We start from the raw sequence: 15,928 nt of genomic DNA, 5'->3' as shown, positions 1-15,928 counted from the left end.
GTATGCAATATGAAGTTTTGAAACATAACTAAAGCAAATAAAGCAACAAAGCTTAATCCCCATCAAAGATGCTGAGTTGATAACCGTCCATCAAGAACACTCATTCAGACAAACTCAGTTTTTCAGCTTTTATATCTCAGCCACTCCAGAATTTCAAATTGCGGACAATTAGCATAGTATTTGAATTGGAACATTAGCCTCCAAAAATTTTGTCCTAGATAAAGTATCAGGCACTTTGGTGATCTGTGCACAGTCTCCTTATGGACCCAATCCCCACTCTGACAAAAATGATACATGACAGTCATGCGATGCTATGCTACACATAATAACCTTGGAAGACCCATTAACTTCAGAATATGCATGGATTTGTTAAAAATAAGAGAAGAAGAAAAAGTTACCCAGAGACATTCTTTACTTCTGCCAGAAAAGAACTCGAGGCAACTTGCCACAAGAAAGTTAACATGCAAGATCATTCCATAACTAGTTCTGCTATTAGCCTCTAAGATTTATTTCTGCAAAGCAAGATGGCCTTGCAACAATCGAACTCTTGAATACTAAGGAGACTTTTGCACCCGAACCACCATGCTCCCTAAAAGCCATTGAATAACTTTAAAGGTTAAATGCCACCTCAAGTGCCTTGGAGGTGATTCGTCATGCCCACTAGATTTTAGTTAAGAGAGTCCAACAAATGCTCAGGATTTCAACAGCACTCAGTTTCAATTTGCACAGAATTTCTATGAACCTTTAGTAGATAGCTTAAGAACGGCATTTGACACAATTAAATGAAGGATGCTTCTCTATGCCCAACAAATTATATTTGGAAATACAATGTAAAGAGATGTATATGATTGAATTTACACACAGCATAGTACCCGCTTGAGCTCCTTGATGCTCAAATGCCAGACCTTATTTTCTCATTTGCTGAAATGTAAACGCCTTAACCAATTAACAACTGTTCAATATCAGCATTGAACTTAAAACAATAATGGCGAGAAATGATAAAAAGACGACCAAAGTCAAAATTCCACCTAAAGAAATGAAGAAACTCAAAGTCGCTTTATAAAACTAAAAAATATAGTTGAGGTCTCATCGCTTTACATATAGAAAAGGGGGGAAAAGTGTAAAAGAAAACCTCTCTTTCCACTAATAAAAGAATAATCAAACTTAACCTCCAGAATTACCTCACTCATGAGAACCATAACCATTAACACCCACTTCAACTCTAGTTGACTTCTCCTCAGTCACATTCTCCTCTTCTTGAATCTCATCCTCGTCAGAATCCAAAGTGAAGTGCCCATTAATCTCCATCTGCTGCATCTCTGCTCCAAGCGGCTTATATCGCATAAAATCGTCACGGCCACCATTCTTCTTAGCCATAATGGAGTAAGCACTCGTCACCATAACCACAAGCAAAGCAAGATGGCAATTAAATTGAAGCGTGGCAATCCCTCTAGCCCTATGATACTCAGGGTGCCCTTTACATTTTATAGTATAATCCCCTCTACTTCTCTCATGCAAAGAGCAACCATGAACAATCATATTGGTGTAAAAGGAAATACCCATTTGCACAAACCAAGTCCCTTGCAAAATCAGCCCAACCCCGCGTGCCAGTCTTGCATAATTATTCGATTTCGAAGAAGATTTCAACTCAAGAATAGTAGAAAGCACACAAATTGAAATAGGTACAAGTAGAAGGTCAAAGTACCTATTCTCAATCCCACTTGTGTCCTTTCTTTGCAAATAATATAACAAGAACTCTTCCACGAAAGCAAACAAAAGAACCAAATTAAGGATTGAAGAAGGGAAAAGAACAGAACTTGAGAATTTGGATAGCAAACCTAAAATTGAATACAGCAAAAAGAGTGCAGCAATAGCAAGGACTTGCAACTGAAGGGCATACCCAATTGTATCTTTTGAATCAATAGCGTTGAAAAGAGAGATTAAAGAGTCGATAATAAAGAGAAAAGAGAAAACAGTGATACCGATATAAATTAAAGATTGGCCTTTTGGGTTCTTTTCTATAGCTGATTTTGTTATCTGATGATTGACAGGTGAAGATGACATTGAACTTGAGAGAGATTCATATGCACCAATCAGCATAAAACCAGCACCTGCAACTGTAAGAGAGAAAAGCCCCATTCTTAATTGAAACTTCTTTAATCTAATTCTGTCTCTGTTTTGAGATCAAGTTTGAGCTTTTTGTATAAAGCAGTAAATTTTGGGAAATGGGCTTTGTTGCAGCACATGATTTAGAATTCAGAAAGGCCAGAATCGGTGAGTTGTGCTGAGTTATGCTTTGTCTCTAATGTTTTGACTTTTTGTTTTGTTCTGATTCTCCACAGTCGCCAGCTGAGGATTATTCTTCAAGCTTACACCAGGCTGGTAGGCGACGACTGGTTGGCTGCCCGACCCGATACTTGAATCACCGTTTGGGTCAGGAGAGTGGGCCAACTGAAGTTCATGTACCCAACAAGTAGTTTTTTTTCCTACAACTTACAAGCATGTGCCTGGTAAGTTTTCTCTCTTTTCTTTTCTTTTTTTCTAAATTAACAGTGAACAGAAAAGGAGATGTGGAGAAGGTATTTTAACGAAAGAAAGAAAAAAAAAAAAAAAAAGAGGAAGAAGGACGAACAATATAATAATATTTACTTTTTATATTTAGAGATATTATTAAATAATCTTTAATAAAAGAAGAAGGAAATTAATCAATTTTTTTTATTTTTTATTAAAATTATAAAAATAAAAAAAATAATTAAGAATTAATTTAAATACTCTTAAAAAAAATATTAATTTTAAATTTTATATTTTTATTAGATGTTATTTTTATAATACATAATAAAATATATATAGTAAAGCTAAAACAGTCAATATAAAATTGAGAATAAAAAATAAATAAATTTTGATAAAATTATTAAAATAATTATTTATCTTCAAACAATAATGATGATGAAAAATGAGTTAGTTAAATATTTGATTATCTAATTTCACAAATACATCAAAACCATCTAATCAATAGCAAAAGAAAAAGAAAATCACTTGAACCGAGAATTCTAAAAACAAATAAAATGTGCTTTTTTTTTACATAGAGGATAAAAAAGCACCAACTGCCTTCAACAAAACACCAGATCTCCAAACGACAGCAGTAGCAAAATCTACAACACCAGAAGCGACAATAGCCACACCAAACGGCAGACCAACAAATGAACACGACACAACCACATGTGCCCAATAAGTTTTCTTCTTTTTCTTTCTTTCTTTGAGAAAGATGTGCCCAATAAGTTGGAACAAAAGATTTCTGACATTTTGGTGAACCCATGGAACATCGGATGTTGAATATGTAATTTAACTTTTTAATTGTATGATTAAGACAAATATTGTTTCTTTTATATGGAAAAAATAAATATACTTGAGTCATATTTTAATTTGAGAAATTATTGGTGAAAATTTAATTTAATTAATGTGTTTATATTTGATTTGATAGTATCATTATATATATATATATAATTTTTTTAAAAACAGATATAGTTAATATGTTTGTCCAATAGATTAGATTTTTTTTTATAAAATAAAAAATAAATTACTATATTCTAAAAAAAAAGAGATTTTGTCAATCTCCAATATTAACTAAATTTTGATAATTCATAATTTATATTTATATATTTAATTTAATATATATTTATTAGAAACAAAAATGTTATTATTCTTTTCCTATTTCTAACTCTATTTTTTAAACAGATTCTAAAAACTGACAACTGGAAATCATTTTAACCGGAAAAGAAAGCGAAAACTTACATTTAGTTTAAAGTTTTTATTTTTATTTTTATTTTTTTACTTTTTGAAAGGAATACTTTTATAAAGTTTTAGGATTATGGAAAAGGGTATAAAAAAGAATATTCTATCCACCACAAGGGCATTATGGGAAAACTGGTTAAGAAAAGTAACGGTATCTCTCCTCTCCCTTAACTAACAGAAACAAAAATAAACAATCTGAAGCACAATTTGAAGAATTAAGAGGAAAAAAAAATTATAACGTTAATAAACACAGATTTTCAATTCTCTCGAATTAATAATAGAGATCTAATGGCTTCCCGTAGACGCATGCTCCTTAAGGTCATAATTCTCGGTGACAGCGGGTATTTTCTTCTTCTTCTTCTTCTTCATCATCATCATCTTCTTCTTATTTTCTTAGTATTCTTTTTGAATTTACCTCTCGCCCTCTCTTTCAGAATTTAATCGTCGTTTTGAATCTTAGTTTATTTGTATCGTTTTAGATATTATTGAGAGCGGTAGCCGCAATTAATCTTGATAATCGTGTTTTTTTGTTTTAAAAAAAAAATTAATGTTAATGAGTTTTATATATAATTTTTGTTTTTCTCTTTAATTGATATGTTTTTCTTTGTTTGTTTATGATAATTTGGCAGGGTAGGGAAGACATCATTGATGAATCAGTAATGTTTCTTTAAAACTTTAGATCTTGAATCTGTTTTTCTTTTTTAATGGCTGTATAATTTGGTGATATGAATTATTTGAATTTTGGGAATTTATAGGTATGTGAATCGTAAGTTTAGTAACCAGTATAAAGCGACAATAGGAGCTGATTTTTTGACAAAAGAAGTTCAATTTGAGGATAAGTTATTTACATTGCAGGTTATTTCTTTCGACTACTTTATTTATTTATTTATTTTACTAATTTACTTTTATTTATTAATTCTCTGGCATTTGATCTGTTGTATGCACATACATACTAGGGAATATGTATTGATGGGAATTGAAAACGAAGGTATTCTTCCCCTATACTAGACGAATATAGAAAAAGGAAATGTGATGAATTCATAGTTTGAAGCATGTTTTCTCATTAACTGCCACATCTTAATTAAGTGAAATTACTAGAAATTTTCAGTAAGTTCGAATAGAAGCAAAGAATGCTGGAGAATTAGCCTGTTGGTATACCAAAGACCAAAAATCTGGAATGCTTAATGTGTATAAAAGATATTCCTGAATCGAATGGAGCGAAATTCACCTAGAATGCTATGTAAGGTATCAAGTTAAATATATTGAAGCATGAGAATAATTAAACAACAATGATCAAATGATCGAATGAAGAATTAAAGTCTTGCTGGCTATAACTGGCATTTGCAGTATGCCTTGTCCACTGGAACGACTTTCTAGTTTGGTATGATTGCTGGTCAAAATTGTTAGAGTTGGTCCAAGCAGTTGGGTTTGTAGTTTTGAGTTGATCGCAGAATGTAGCAAACTAATATATATCAAATCTGGATAGTTTGAAAGGTACAAAGACTGTTGCTTGAACATATTAAATTTGAACCAACAAATTTAGATGCAATATTATATACTGCAAGGTCAGCATAACAAAAGATTATGTCTTCTTAATGGATCGCTCATTTGGATGAAGTAATATGAACAAGTTATCTTTGGGCCTCAAAGTTGAGTGGAATTTTCTGAGCCTTGTTGTTCATCTATACAGATATGGGATACTGCCGGGCAGGAAAGGTTTCAAAGCCTTGGAGTGGCTTTCTACCGTGGTGCGGACTGCTGTGTTCTTGTGTATGATGTGAATGTCATGAAGTCATTTGATAATCTTAATAACTGGAGAGAAGAGTTTCTGATTCAGGTGCTAGTTAATTCTAGTTACTAAACATATTTTTTGAAAATTTTAAACGATTGAAATCTGCAATATTATTGTGCAGGCTAGTCCCTCTGACCCTGAGAACTTCCCATTTGTGGTGTTGGGGAACAAAATAGATGTTGATGGTGGCAATAGTCGGGTGGTAAGCTAATTTCCTTCATAATATTCCTCTTCTTTTCCCCCTTTTTATTTGAGAATCTTTCTTGCAATGGCAGTTTTTACAAGTTCAAGAGAGGATAAAACTAGGGAGAGAACTCATTCTCTTTGTTTAGACATCTTGTATTAAACCTTATATTTGGCTCTGGAAGATGTATATCCATTTGATAGATGACACCTCGCAAATGTGGTTTTTTGTTGACTTTAGGTTTCAGAGAAGAAGGCAAAGGCATGGTGTGCTTCTAAGGGAAACATACCTTACTTTGAGACTTCTGCAAAAGAAGGATTTAACGTGGATGCTGCTTTCCAGTGCATAGCCAAAAATGCACTCAAGAATGAACCTGAAGAAGAAATGTAAGTAAAACGAAAAGAAGAGAAACCTTGCAACTAGCAAATGTTTTTGGTCCCCTTTTTCTGCTGAGCAGAAAGGCATTTCTTGAAAATCAATTCAGTAGAAGTACACTCGGTTGATAATTCTATTCTGTCATCCACTTATAGTAGTCCCATTATGACTGCTCTTGGGACAATTTCTGAAATCATTGAATTAGTTCACCTTTTTCTTATCCACATTCTTGTTTCTTTGGCAAACATGTAATCATCTGATCCAAGTCTTGTGTCATGGAGCAGTAACTAATTATTTTGAACTTGTCTTTTGTTGGTGATGATGATAGATACCTTCCCGACACAATCGATGTCGGGGGTGGAGGGAGGCAGCAAAGATCTACAGGGTGTGAATGTTAGAAGGAAGATTTTTGAACTGGAAATGCAACTGTCATTCATATATGTCAAATTTCAATTGAATATGCAGTGATTATAAGTGGGGAGCAATAATTGGGCAAGGGAAAATGAAAATTCTTTTACATGTATAATATGTAGCTGTGGAAACACAGTTCCATTTTCATTTTGATGTCTACTTTTCTGAAAGTTTTATGTTTGTACTTAATATTGTAATATGCGACTCATCTAGATATGTTCTTTGATTTTAATGTTTAATTTTAAGGTAGACATGTAATTGAGAAAAAGAGACGAACCTTTTGCTGAGATTCAGAACCGAATTGATTATAGGATATGACTGAAACATGGAAGGTAAACACAACTCATAATTCAGCTTGACATTAAGTTTAATTTCAGATTTTATGCAGAATACAAATGTGTTTTCAATAGAATTTATTTGCAAATAAAGTCTGGTGTTCGGTACAATAAAAGTTTATTTTAAATGAAATGAATTTTGTATTTAATTTAATTTACTTTCTTTTTGAATTTTTTCTTCAATTAAGAGAGAGCACGAGGCTGAGAGAGTAGAAAAATATAAAATTTCATAATCTAGTTTATTTGTGTAATACTTATAGTTATGCATTATACCAACAGATTATGATAATGTTTTTCTGGATTGATCCAGATACAGAGTCGGTTTAAATTAAAATATTTATGCCTTTCTAGAATTTTATTTTAATGTTTTAATAATAATTTCAGCAACTGAGCTTTTAAAGGAGAACAACTAAAACCGAAACTTGCCAAACTTTGAGAAGTATTAGGGTTTTTGGAGTATCAAAAATTTCAATCCTTGATTAAATTATGGAAGAATCAATAAACGAGATCCTCCCTCCACGTCTGGAAGACGCAGGCCTCGAAGACTGTGCTCTACCTCCCGATTCAATTAAAGAAGCTTTTTTTAAAGCAGCCTCCGCCGTTAAGTCACGCGTCACCTCAATCTTGACCAGCGACGACGAAGATGAAGAGACCGATTGTGTGCAAGACCCTTGGCCTGATGAAGCTAAAGAGTTCGTCGACGGCGCCCCCTGGCCGGAATCTGCTGTGCCGGACAGTTTGACGGGAGTAGAGAGTGGGGCAGATGCGCCGGGCCCGTGTGTGGCGGAGAAGGGTGGGGGAGTGGTGGAGGAGGGTAAGGACAAGGTGGTGGTGGTTGGCGGTGATGACGTGAAGGAGAGAGAAAAAGAAAAGGAGTGTGTTAATGAAGGGTTAAAAGGGTTAAAGATTGGAGGAGAGAAGAAGAAAGGAGAAAATGGGGGTGATTGAGGAGGAGAAAGAAGAAGGTGAGAGGCCAATTTTGACTGAAGGTTTTGTGTAAAAACCCAATTACAAAAAAGTTTATCCCAATTAGAAAAAAGTTTATAGTATCTGCGTTTTTGTTTCTAATATAGTTATGTAGTACTCTAGTGTTTGTTTCATTGTGTTGTTTGTACATGAGCTAATCTTGTTGTAACACTTGTATTGTTTAATCTGAACTTAAGTGAATGTTTCAGTCTGTGAACTTGTTCTTGTGTTGTATATGAATATATTAGATGTTCTATTATTGTTCTCAAATGCATAAGATCTTGTGACCAAGTAGTGAAGTATAGTTGTAATTCTTGGATTATTTGTGATAAATGGCAACATAACAAAATGAGACCTTGTACTTTGGGTGTTTTTTTGGTATTACAATTTACATTGTCGAATAAGCCCTCTATATGATATTATGACTTTATTCTAGCAAATTTTTTTTTTATTTCCAATGGTCTTGGGGAGTGACAATCTGGATACTGCTGAGCAGCCTAATGGTTTTGTCATAGTAGTATTAGAATTTGTTACCTGGTTTTGTCTAATCTGCTGGTGTAAAGATTCATTTATATAGGTCATCTCTGCTGCAATTGTTTTCTTAATGTTTTGCATGTGTTTTATATTCATTTCCATAGATAATTTCTGTTTTAGTTGTTTTCTTAATGTTGTATATGTGTTTTGTTGTGTCAAAAAACTATCTTGAAACGTTGTAAACCTGTTTTAGGGGGTTTTTGTTCAATGTTTCAAAACCGTAATTTTATAAGTTGGAGGCAGCCGAATGACCTGCTTCAATATGCAGGCAGCCGAATTGGAGAATAAGGGAAAAAGAGATACTGAAGCAGGATGAAAAATGGTTCCAATCGCAATTGGGTGGGTTGAAGATACAAATTATGCTGTAAAGATCATTATGGTGTAACTAGACCAGTGAGCAGAATTAGATGGACACAGGAGTAGTGGTTTTGAGTCTGCAATTATTTTTCCTTTTGAAGCTGTGACAAATAGGAACCGGTGTATAGTTTTAGTTGAAAGGAAAATGGATATGCTGAAGGAACTGTGGGTAGATTGTCGATGTGAAGGTAATGAAGATCAAGAATAGAATGCTGGTTGTGATATTTGGGCTGTTCAGTTTTGCCTGTGCCTTTGTGGTAACAACTATGCTAGTATCCTTGTTCATTTCATCACATTATCAATCAATTCAGATACTGTACCTGAATTTGACCAACCCCAAAAGAATTAAGCAGATATAGGCCTATAAGATACTCATAGGAAATAAGGCTCTTCTTCATGACTGAAGTGTCAGATATAAAATAAATTGGCTGTAAGTATTTAGACAACTATATTTGTTTGGTTTCTTTTGTCAATTTTAATGAATCATTAAACAGAATGCTTGCGAATCAAGAGAACTTTTTGATAACTATGTTGGACATCATACGCACTCGGCGGCATGAGGTTGGGAGAGCAGAATGATGTATGGAATGCAGCTGGCTAGAGAGTTCTTTCAGTTTCCAAGTCAAGTAAGAGGACTCTTCTACCTTTAAGTGTTGAAGAAGATTAGGAGAGGTATATTATTCGCTTCCTAAAATTTAACATGCATAATTCATATTTATTGGTAGAACAACTTTTTTTTTTTTTTTTTATTGGTTGGTAAAAACAGTCAAGATTATTAATTTTGCTGACAATCTAATGTGTCACATATTTCAATTTTAAATGGATGTATCATGCTTCAATTCCAGTAGTTAGGATGCTGTCATTGAGGTGTATCATGCAATTGGTTCATCTTGGAATCATACCTCCGAGAAGAAATCTCTTTCATGATTATGAAATGGGGACATAGTGTGAAAAGTTGAAAAGCGTATAGATTTTTGGCGTCTGTATCTCAACTTTACTTAATGTTGCAAGCCTGACGATACAACCTTGCTTGAGAAGCCTTCTGCCCAGAGATGGCTAGAATTTGCCCACGAGTTCTGTACTCTTGGCATTTTGTATTTTCTAATGATGTCTTCTCAGACAAGGCTGGCCGTGATGTCTTTATGTTTGTTTAGATGCATGATCTGTTCTATTTAGCATCCAAAATTTCTGTCATTGCCAAAAAATTTTCTCAAGTGTTAGAGATGAAAGCAGCACGGATTCTCTCTAGAAATTATTCACTTCTATTCTTGGTTTGATGGGAACGGGATTTTGGGAAGATTTTCTTTTCCCTATTACATCTAATGTTAGCCTCAAATATCATCCTCGGACCATATCTTCCTTGTTTGAAGTCAAGTATCATTGAAATTGGACGAGTTTTGTGTGGCTTCCTGTTTACCATAACTAGGATTAGCTGTGTGTATCACAAGTGTGAACTAATGTTATTTTTCTTCAAGAGATAATATGGAACAGTAACATAATGCTTTATCATGTTATAGTCAAGTATTATTGTAGCACGTTAAAGAAATTCCAATATCTATATGTATCTGGACTGTAGAATGTTTGAGTTTATAACACTCAATCCAAATTTGTAAATAAATCTTAATTGTATTTCCGTATAATCTTATAGCATCCTAGGAATCTATCGTGCACAAAGTTCATGACTGGAAAACTAAGTGGGAAAATGCCTTTGTATTTTGGAGATAGCTGAGTGCAAAATCATTTCTTTCATTCAGATTCTTTGTCTGAGCAGTTGATCGAGAAAATAGTATTGTACCTTTTTGAATAATTGGAAAACGACAAATGAGCAATTTTCTTCACGATTTTGATTTGCTGCATGTTAGCGTCTTTGCTACGCTTAGTGTTATTATGAAGTAAGTTCATGAATTTAGAACTACAAGAAAAACGTGAAGATGGTCAATATGCCATGTGTGTGGTTGGAGGATGCATCTGTCACTCCAAACTTTCATGTCACATCTAAAATAATTTATTTCACTTTTATACATTTTTTGTGTGTGAATTGTATCTATGGTGGGAGCTATTGTTTCCTGTATGCAGATGAATTACAATTTCTTGTTAGTTCCATTACATCAGGGACTTGCTTGAAGTAATATTTCTGTAGTTCTCTCATGATTTTGAAATGTTATTTCTTTTTTACCTCCTAAGGAAAGAAAATAGTAAATGAAGTGATAAATAAATGTTCTAACTTTAAGGAACCTGTTTTCTCTGGAATATCGGCTTTATGTCGCTTTCATCTTTGATTTTATTGTATGTACCACAAGACAAATTGATAGAAAAAGAGTAGCTAGATAAAAAGAAAACAGAAATAGAGAGAGGTGGAGAGAGTACTGGTTGAATTTGAATCTGGAGTTTATGAACTCTAGCGTAGGCGGTGATTATCAAAATATGCGTTTTTCAGTCAGATTTGCTCCTGGATTATCAAGTCTGTTTCAATTAAGAGTATAGCATCTGCTTGCAGTATATTTGAAAAATGTGTAAGAGCCGTATATTAGAACTTGGGTTGGAGATTTGGATTTGAGAGTTTTCTATCAAACTTTGTTTGAGAGAGAGAGAGAGAGAGAGAGAGAGAGATTAAGGAATCTGATGGCCAAGATTTGGTCAGTGAGGTGGAGCTTGATAATGCTTGGAGCAATTTTAAGCAGTTTTCTTGTTGTAGGTTCATTGCTTGCTTTATCAGAGACAAGACTGAAACTACTAGGTTCAGATTATAAAAGGCCTAAAGAGGTTGAGTTCCACCATGTAACGCGGGCATCAAACTTCTTTTACCAAAAAGGCCGACTGGGTTATAAACATGTTTGGCCGGTAATTCAGTATTTCATTACCTTATGTTTTTCATGTAATTTTGTTGGATCAACACTTGTTTATTGAGTACAGCTTGGAAAACCATGATATGGTTTTAAGTTTTAGGATGGAAGGGGTTGTAAACATACTGACAGGCTATCAAAGTAATTATGTTAGAATAGTTTTTAATTGAAGTGCTTTTGAGTTTTGACTCTCTTTTCTGTGTGTGCATATGTAAAATTCTTGTTGCAGTTGAATTTGATTATATTATTTTGAGATAATGCTTTGCAGGAAATGAGATTTGGCTGGAAAATTGTGCTTGGTGGCGTAATTGGAGTCTTTGGTGCAGCATGTGGGAGTGTGGGAGGTGTTGGCGGGGGTGGCATCTTTGTTCCTATGCTTACCTTGATTGTTGGGTTTGATGCGAAATCATCAACAGCTTTGTCAAAATGTAAGAAAATGTACACCTTCAAATGCAAATGGCAATTTTTACTATTCAATTCTACTTTTACCGAGCACTGAGGGGTTTCCGTGCAAAAGAGAAAATGAATGCCGCTTAGGCTCTCTTGTCTTAGATTTCAAAAAATTTCTATCAAGTTTTCGAAATATTTATTTTAGGAATCTCAAAGTTGGTTCAAAATTTCTTGACTTTCGTTACATAATTGTTTAGTGAATATATTTCACATCTTTTTGTTGGTCCTGCTTGCTTTCTAAGGTATGATAACAGGTGCAGCAGCTGCAACTGTTTACTACAATTTAAAGTTAAGACATCCCACACTTGAGCTGCCTATCATTGACTATGATCTAGCACTTCTATTTCAACCAATGTTGGTCCTAGGAATTAGCCTGGGAGTTGCTCTCAACGTCATTTTTGCAGACTGGGCAATCACAATTTTGCTAATCATTCTTTTCATAGGTATTTCTTTGTTATTATTAGAATATCTATTTGTTAATCTTCTTGGGCTACATGAGTCATTCTGGATATCCTGCAGTGACATCGAGCAAGGCATTCTTCAAGGGTGTTGAAACATGGAAACAAGAAACCAAATTGAAAAAGGTCCTCTAAGTTTCCCGCTCTATAAGCATTATTTTTCTTACTTGATTCTTTTCCGCTTGTTACTTGTTTTCACTTGTTATAATTCCGCAGGAGGCTGCTAGACACTTGGAAATTGATGGTGAGTTGTCTATGAAATTGAGTTGTGCATTGTTTTCCTTTTCTTTCCCTCCTCTTGCTGCAGCTAAATTTGTCATTAATCAGAGGACACAACTGAAGAGATGGAGGAAAAATCTCCTCCCACGGGCTCCACCATTGTTGCTCAAGCACAATTCAGTGAGTCCAAAAGGGAGAAGGTAAAAATATCTCTACGGCTTGTGGTTCATTTACTTACAGTTTTACAGGACTGACTCCTGTAATCTTCTCAGGTCTCTATTGGTGAGAATGTTTGCTGGAAGGAACTTGGACTTCTTGTTGCTGTTTGGTCGATAATTCTTGCCTTGCAGATTGGCAAGGTTTTATCTGCTTATTGCTATTCATTGAAAACTTAATTTTTTGGGTACTCATGAGCAAAACTAATGGGAAGCTTTTATCTGTTTGGTATAGAATTACTCAACAACTTGTTCAGTAACATATTGGGTATTAAGCACATTACAGGTATTTTCATCACAAATAAATGACTTGCATCATTCCTAAATCTCTGAGAAATGTTATGTTAAGTCAGGACAGATGTTATGCTTCCATATTGCCTTTCAGATCCCTGTAGCTGTTGGTGTAACTGGATATGAGGCAATTAGCCTGTATAAAGGCCAGCGAAAGATTGCATCCAGGGGAGAAGTCAGCACAAACTGGAAAATCCACCAACTTGTTTCCTATTCTGCCATTGGTATATTGGCTGGTGTAGTTGGTGGGATGCTTGGACTTGGTGGCGGGTTCATTTTAGGTCCTCTATTTCTGGAGATGGGAATCCCTCCTCAGGTGTAATTGCCCTGCTTCTTTTATTTGATGTTCCTGAAAGAACCGATTACTGTAGCTTATGTTAAAGTAAAACCTGATTTATGTCTGGATTAATGCATTATTGCAGGTGTCAAGTGCTACAGCTACATTTATTATGGCTTTCTCTGCTTCCATGTCCGTCATCGAATATTATCTTCTCAAACGTTTCCCTGTTCCTTATGGTAACTTAGATAGCTGACTGAGTTTAGTGCTCATCAAAATGCAATTGTGAGGAAAATATTTTCATCAGAGAATTTAATTATTTGTTCTATTCTTAACAGCTCTTTACCTTTTTGCTGTGGCTATCATTGCTGCATTTGTGGGGCAACATGTGGTAAGAAAGTTGATTAGCTTACTGGGGAGAGCATCCCTGATAATTTTCATTCTAGCCTTCACAATCTTTGCAAGTGCAATATCACTCGGTATGTATTATTTTAACCGCTTATTTTCTGCAAAATTTTATAGACAATGTGATATTTTCATATGAATCTCATATATTGCTGTCATCATTAATGAAGCCTTTTTGTTTTTGTCCTTGAGCAGGTGGTGTTGGCATAGCACGTGCAATTAAAAAGATCGAAAGGAAGGAGTACATGGGATTCGAGGACATTTGTTCTTATGAAGCTTAGTATCTGTCTCTATTTTCTACATTTGAAGTCCTCCACATTACGATTGCTTCTATAACTTCAGATTCTTGGTTTAGCTATTATATGTTACTTGCCTGATGACTTGAAACATTAATCCCTTGACATGACTGGAGCTTTAATTCTAAAGGAGCTTCTTCTGTCCTACTTGTCTGATGCGCCTCCTCCCACTTTGGAGCAAGAGGCTTGTGAAGCTGCAAGCACTCATCGCGTTATCTGTTGGAAACTTAAGATTGATTTTCTAGCTGATTGGTTAGCGTCTCTGTTCTTGACTTGGTAATATTTTTGAATGGAGGGTGGAACCTAAGATCCTGCATGCCTAACATTGAATAGTTTAATGTATATGGCTCTTCGTTTAATTTTTAATAATGTCCTCTTAAGCTCATATCCAAGTAACCATGCTTGTTATTTCCAAAGGGTTTGATTAGCTTTCAATTGTTTGATAAAATCAAGTTTAGAATTAGATACTCTTCAATGGGAGCAGGCCATCATTTTGTTATTAGATACTCGTCAATGGGAGCATGCCATCTTGGATTGTAAATTGTGATTTGTTATAGAAATTATTATTATTATTATTATTATTTTATTTTGGTAAGATGCGTGTGCTGTGCATGAACAGAATGCAAATGCTACCCTTGCCTATAAGGAATGCAAGTATCTATATGGAATTGTATGCGTTTTGCCTCCAAAAATAATTTATATCCATAATAATAGTAATAATAATAATAACAAAAAGACGAGAAGACCATCTCACCTGTTGTGATGCATAAACAAAAAGCAACATGCTGGCCAAGCATTGCCTGGACAGTAATTGGGATAACAAAGCATTAAATCCTGGGCTTGTAGAGATTCTGCAAGTGCTCGGATGATTTGTAGAGATGCTACACTTCAAAGTTCAAAGATAACAGAGAAGTGGGAGAAACAAAAGTTAGGTGTCAAAACCTTTTGAAGATATCCTGTAAGAAAAGAATAAACGTGCAAGTGAAAAATGATTTTCTAGTATAAAGTGCACAACCTTCTATGGGGGAAGAACAACTAGCAAAAGAAATTGGAGGAAATATAAAATAGAAGTTGACACCATATTTTGGCAGCCAAAAAGAATTTTGACAGACTCAAGTCATTCTATCTAGTGATTTGATCAAAGTGAACAGAGTACAAATATGGTAGGTTTGAATTCCACTCCATTCAGAAACTTTCAATTCGAGCTCGATTTGGTCCAATTTAGTTACTCTATATAAAAGGATAAAATCATGGGATGGAACCTCATTTTTTAACCTCAACTTCAATTAAATGATATTTTGGACTTAGACTTGAGGTTAAGATAGTAAACTAATAAAATTCTGAGATTTCTGTTGAAATTGAAAATTTTATTTATATTGCAATTGTAGAGAGTTATAAGCTCTTGATTAGATCCGGATCGATGTAGTGTTTTTAAGTCTTTATATAAGGATAATATCATACTTTTATAGAAATAGTAAAATATCTTACCAAATGTATGTATTCTTTACTAGAAATGTTGGGTTTATAATTTAAATTTTAAATTCGAAATATTAATTTTAATATTTTTTTCATTAATTTTATTATATATTTCCAAAATTTCTTAACGGTAGATGCTAATTTATATTTTTAAGGTTGGCTATTGTGAAGATTTTTGAGGAAGCTATCTTATAATTAAACTAAACAACTAAGTATAACAGCATTTTCAACAAGCTCTTAAATAAAACTTTC

General features: G+C 34.1%; 4 protein-coding genes across 10 annotated transcripts; 3 read left to right on the top strand and 1 right to left on the bottom strand.

The window, feature by feature from the left end:
- Positions 1–1,037: 1,037 nt before the first annotated feature.
- LOC8274492 lies at positions 1,038–2,384 on the bottom strand. Its single transcript, XM_002515994.4, has one exon. It carries the CDS (start codon positions 2,137–2,139, stop codon positions 1,183–1,185), a length of 957 nt encoding a protein of 318 aa, XP_002516040.2. The 5' UTR covers positions 2,140–2,384; the 3' UTR covers positions 1,038–1,182.
- A 4-nt stretch (positions 2,385–2,388) lies between these two features.
- LOC8274491 (ras-related protein Rab7) lies at positions 2,389–6,841 on the top strand. 2 transcript variants are annotated; one of them, XM_048378672.1, is made up of 7 exons: positions 2,389–2,510; positions 4,422–4,448; positions 4,548–4,647; positions 5,483–5,629; positions 5,706–5,786; positions 6,009–6,154; positions 6,472–6,841. In XM_048378672.1, the coding sequence occupies exons 1-7, from the start codon at positions 2,461–2,463 to the stop codon at positions 6,539–6,541; spliced, it is 621 nt and encodes a 206-aa protein (XP_048234629.1). In that variant the 5' UTR covers positions 2,389–2,460; the 3' UTR covers positions 6,542–6,841. The 2 variants fall into 2 exon arrangements, with proteins under 2 accessions (XP_048234629.1, XP_002516039.1); XM_002515993.4 differs by lacking the exon at positions 2,389–2,510 and adding an exon at positions 3,972–4,133.
- Positions 6,842–7,064: 223 nt separating this feature from the next.
- Positions 7,065–8,114, top strand: LOC8274490. Its single transcript, XM_015717352.3, is given in 2 exon segments — positions 7,065–7,833; positions 7,835–8,114. Coding segments are annotated over 2 exon segments (513 nt in total). The 5' UTR covers positions 7,065–7,375; the 3' UTR covers positions 7,890–8,114.
- Positions 8,115–8,657: 543 nt separating this feature from the next.
- On the top strand, positions 8,658–14,795 carry LOC8274489 (sulfite exporter TauE/SafE family protein 3). Of its 6 annotated transcripts, none has more exons than XM_015717350.3 (13): positions 8,658–8,934; positions 9,241–9,418; positions 11,858–12,017; positions 12,282–12,482; positions 12,559–12,623; positions 12,714–12,741; positions 12,825–12,916; positions 12,989–13,075; positions 13,167–13,217; positions 13,317–13,538; positions 13,645–13,738; positions 13,838–13,978; positions 14,100–14,795. In XM_015717350.3, exons 3-13 carry the CDS (start codon positions 11,861–11,863, stop codon positions 14,183–14,185), a joined length of 1,224 nt encoding a protein of 407 aa, XP_015572836.1. In that variant the 5' UTR covers positions 8,658–8,934; positions 9,241–9,418; positions 11,858–11,860; the 3' UTR covers positions 14,186–14,795. The 6 variants fall into 6 exon arrangements, with proteins under 6 accessions (XP_015572836.1, XP_015572835.1, XP_048234627.1 ...); XM_015717349.3 differs by having other exon boundaries at positions 8,658–9,003; XM_048378670.1 differs by having other exon boundaries at positions 8,658–9,018.
- The last annotated feature ends 1,133 nt before the right edge of the window (positions 14,796–15,928 follow it).

This window comes from Ricinus communis, chromosome 8, assembly GCF_019578655.1.
Source record: "Ricinus communis isolate WT05 ecotype wild-type chromosome 8, ASM1957865v1, whole genome shotgun sequence".
Lineage (NCBI taxonomy): Eukaryota > Viridiplantae > Streptophyta > Magnoliopsida > Malpighiales > Euphorbiaceae > Ricinus > Ricinus communis.
This window is presented reverse-complemented; position numbering and strand designations above follow the sequence as displayed.

What these genes read in the sequence shown, in the direction of transcription:
- LOC8274492 (XM_002515994.4), bottom strand. Translation starts at nt 2,139, where the DNA reads ATGGGGCTTTTCTCTCTTACAGTTGCAGGTGCTGGTTTTATGCTGATT.
- LOC8274491 (XM_002515993.4), top strand. Translation starts at nt 4,081, where the DNA reads ATGGCTTCCCGTAGACGCATGCTCCTTAAGGTCATAATTCTCGGTGAC. An exon ending in ATAATTCTCGGTGACAGCGG is followed by an intron (nt 4,134 to 4,421) that starts GTATTTTCTTCT and finishes ATAATTTGGCAG; the next exon opens with GGTAGGGAAGACATCATTGA. An exon ending in ATAAGTTATTTACATTGCAG is followed by an intron (nt 4,648 to 5,482) that starts GTTATTTCTTTC and finishes TCATCTATACAG; the next exon opens with ATATGGGATACTGCCGGGCA.
- LOC8274489 (XM_015717350.3), top strand. Translation starts at nt 11,861, where the DNA reads ATGAGATTTGGCTGGAAAATTGTGCTTGGTGGCGTAATTGGAGTCTTT. An exon ending in TTGCCTTGCAGATTGGCAAG is followed by an intron (nt 13,076 to 13,166) that starts GTTTTATCTGCT and finishes TGTTTGGTATAG; the next exon opens with AATTACTCAACAACTTGTTC. An exon ending in TGCAAGTGCAATATCACTCG is followed by an intron (nt 13,979 to 14,099) that starts GTATGTATTATT and finishes GTCCTTGAGCAG; the next exon opens with GTGGTGTTGGCATAGCACGT.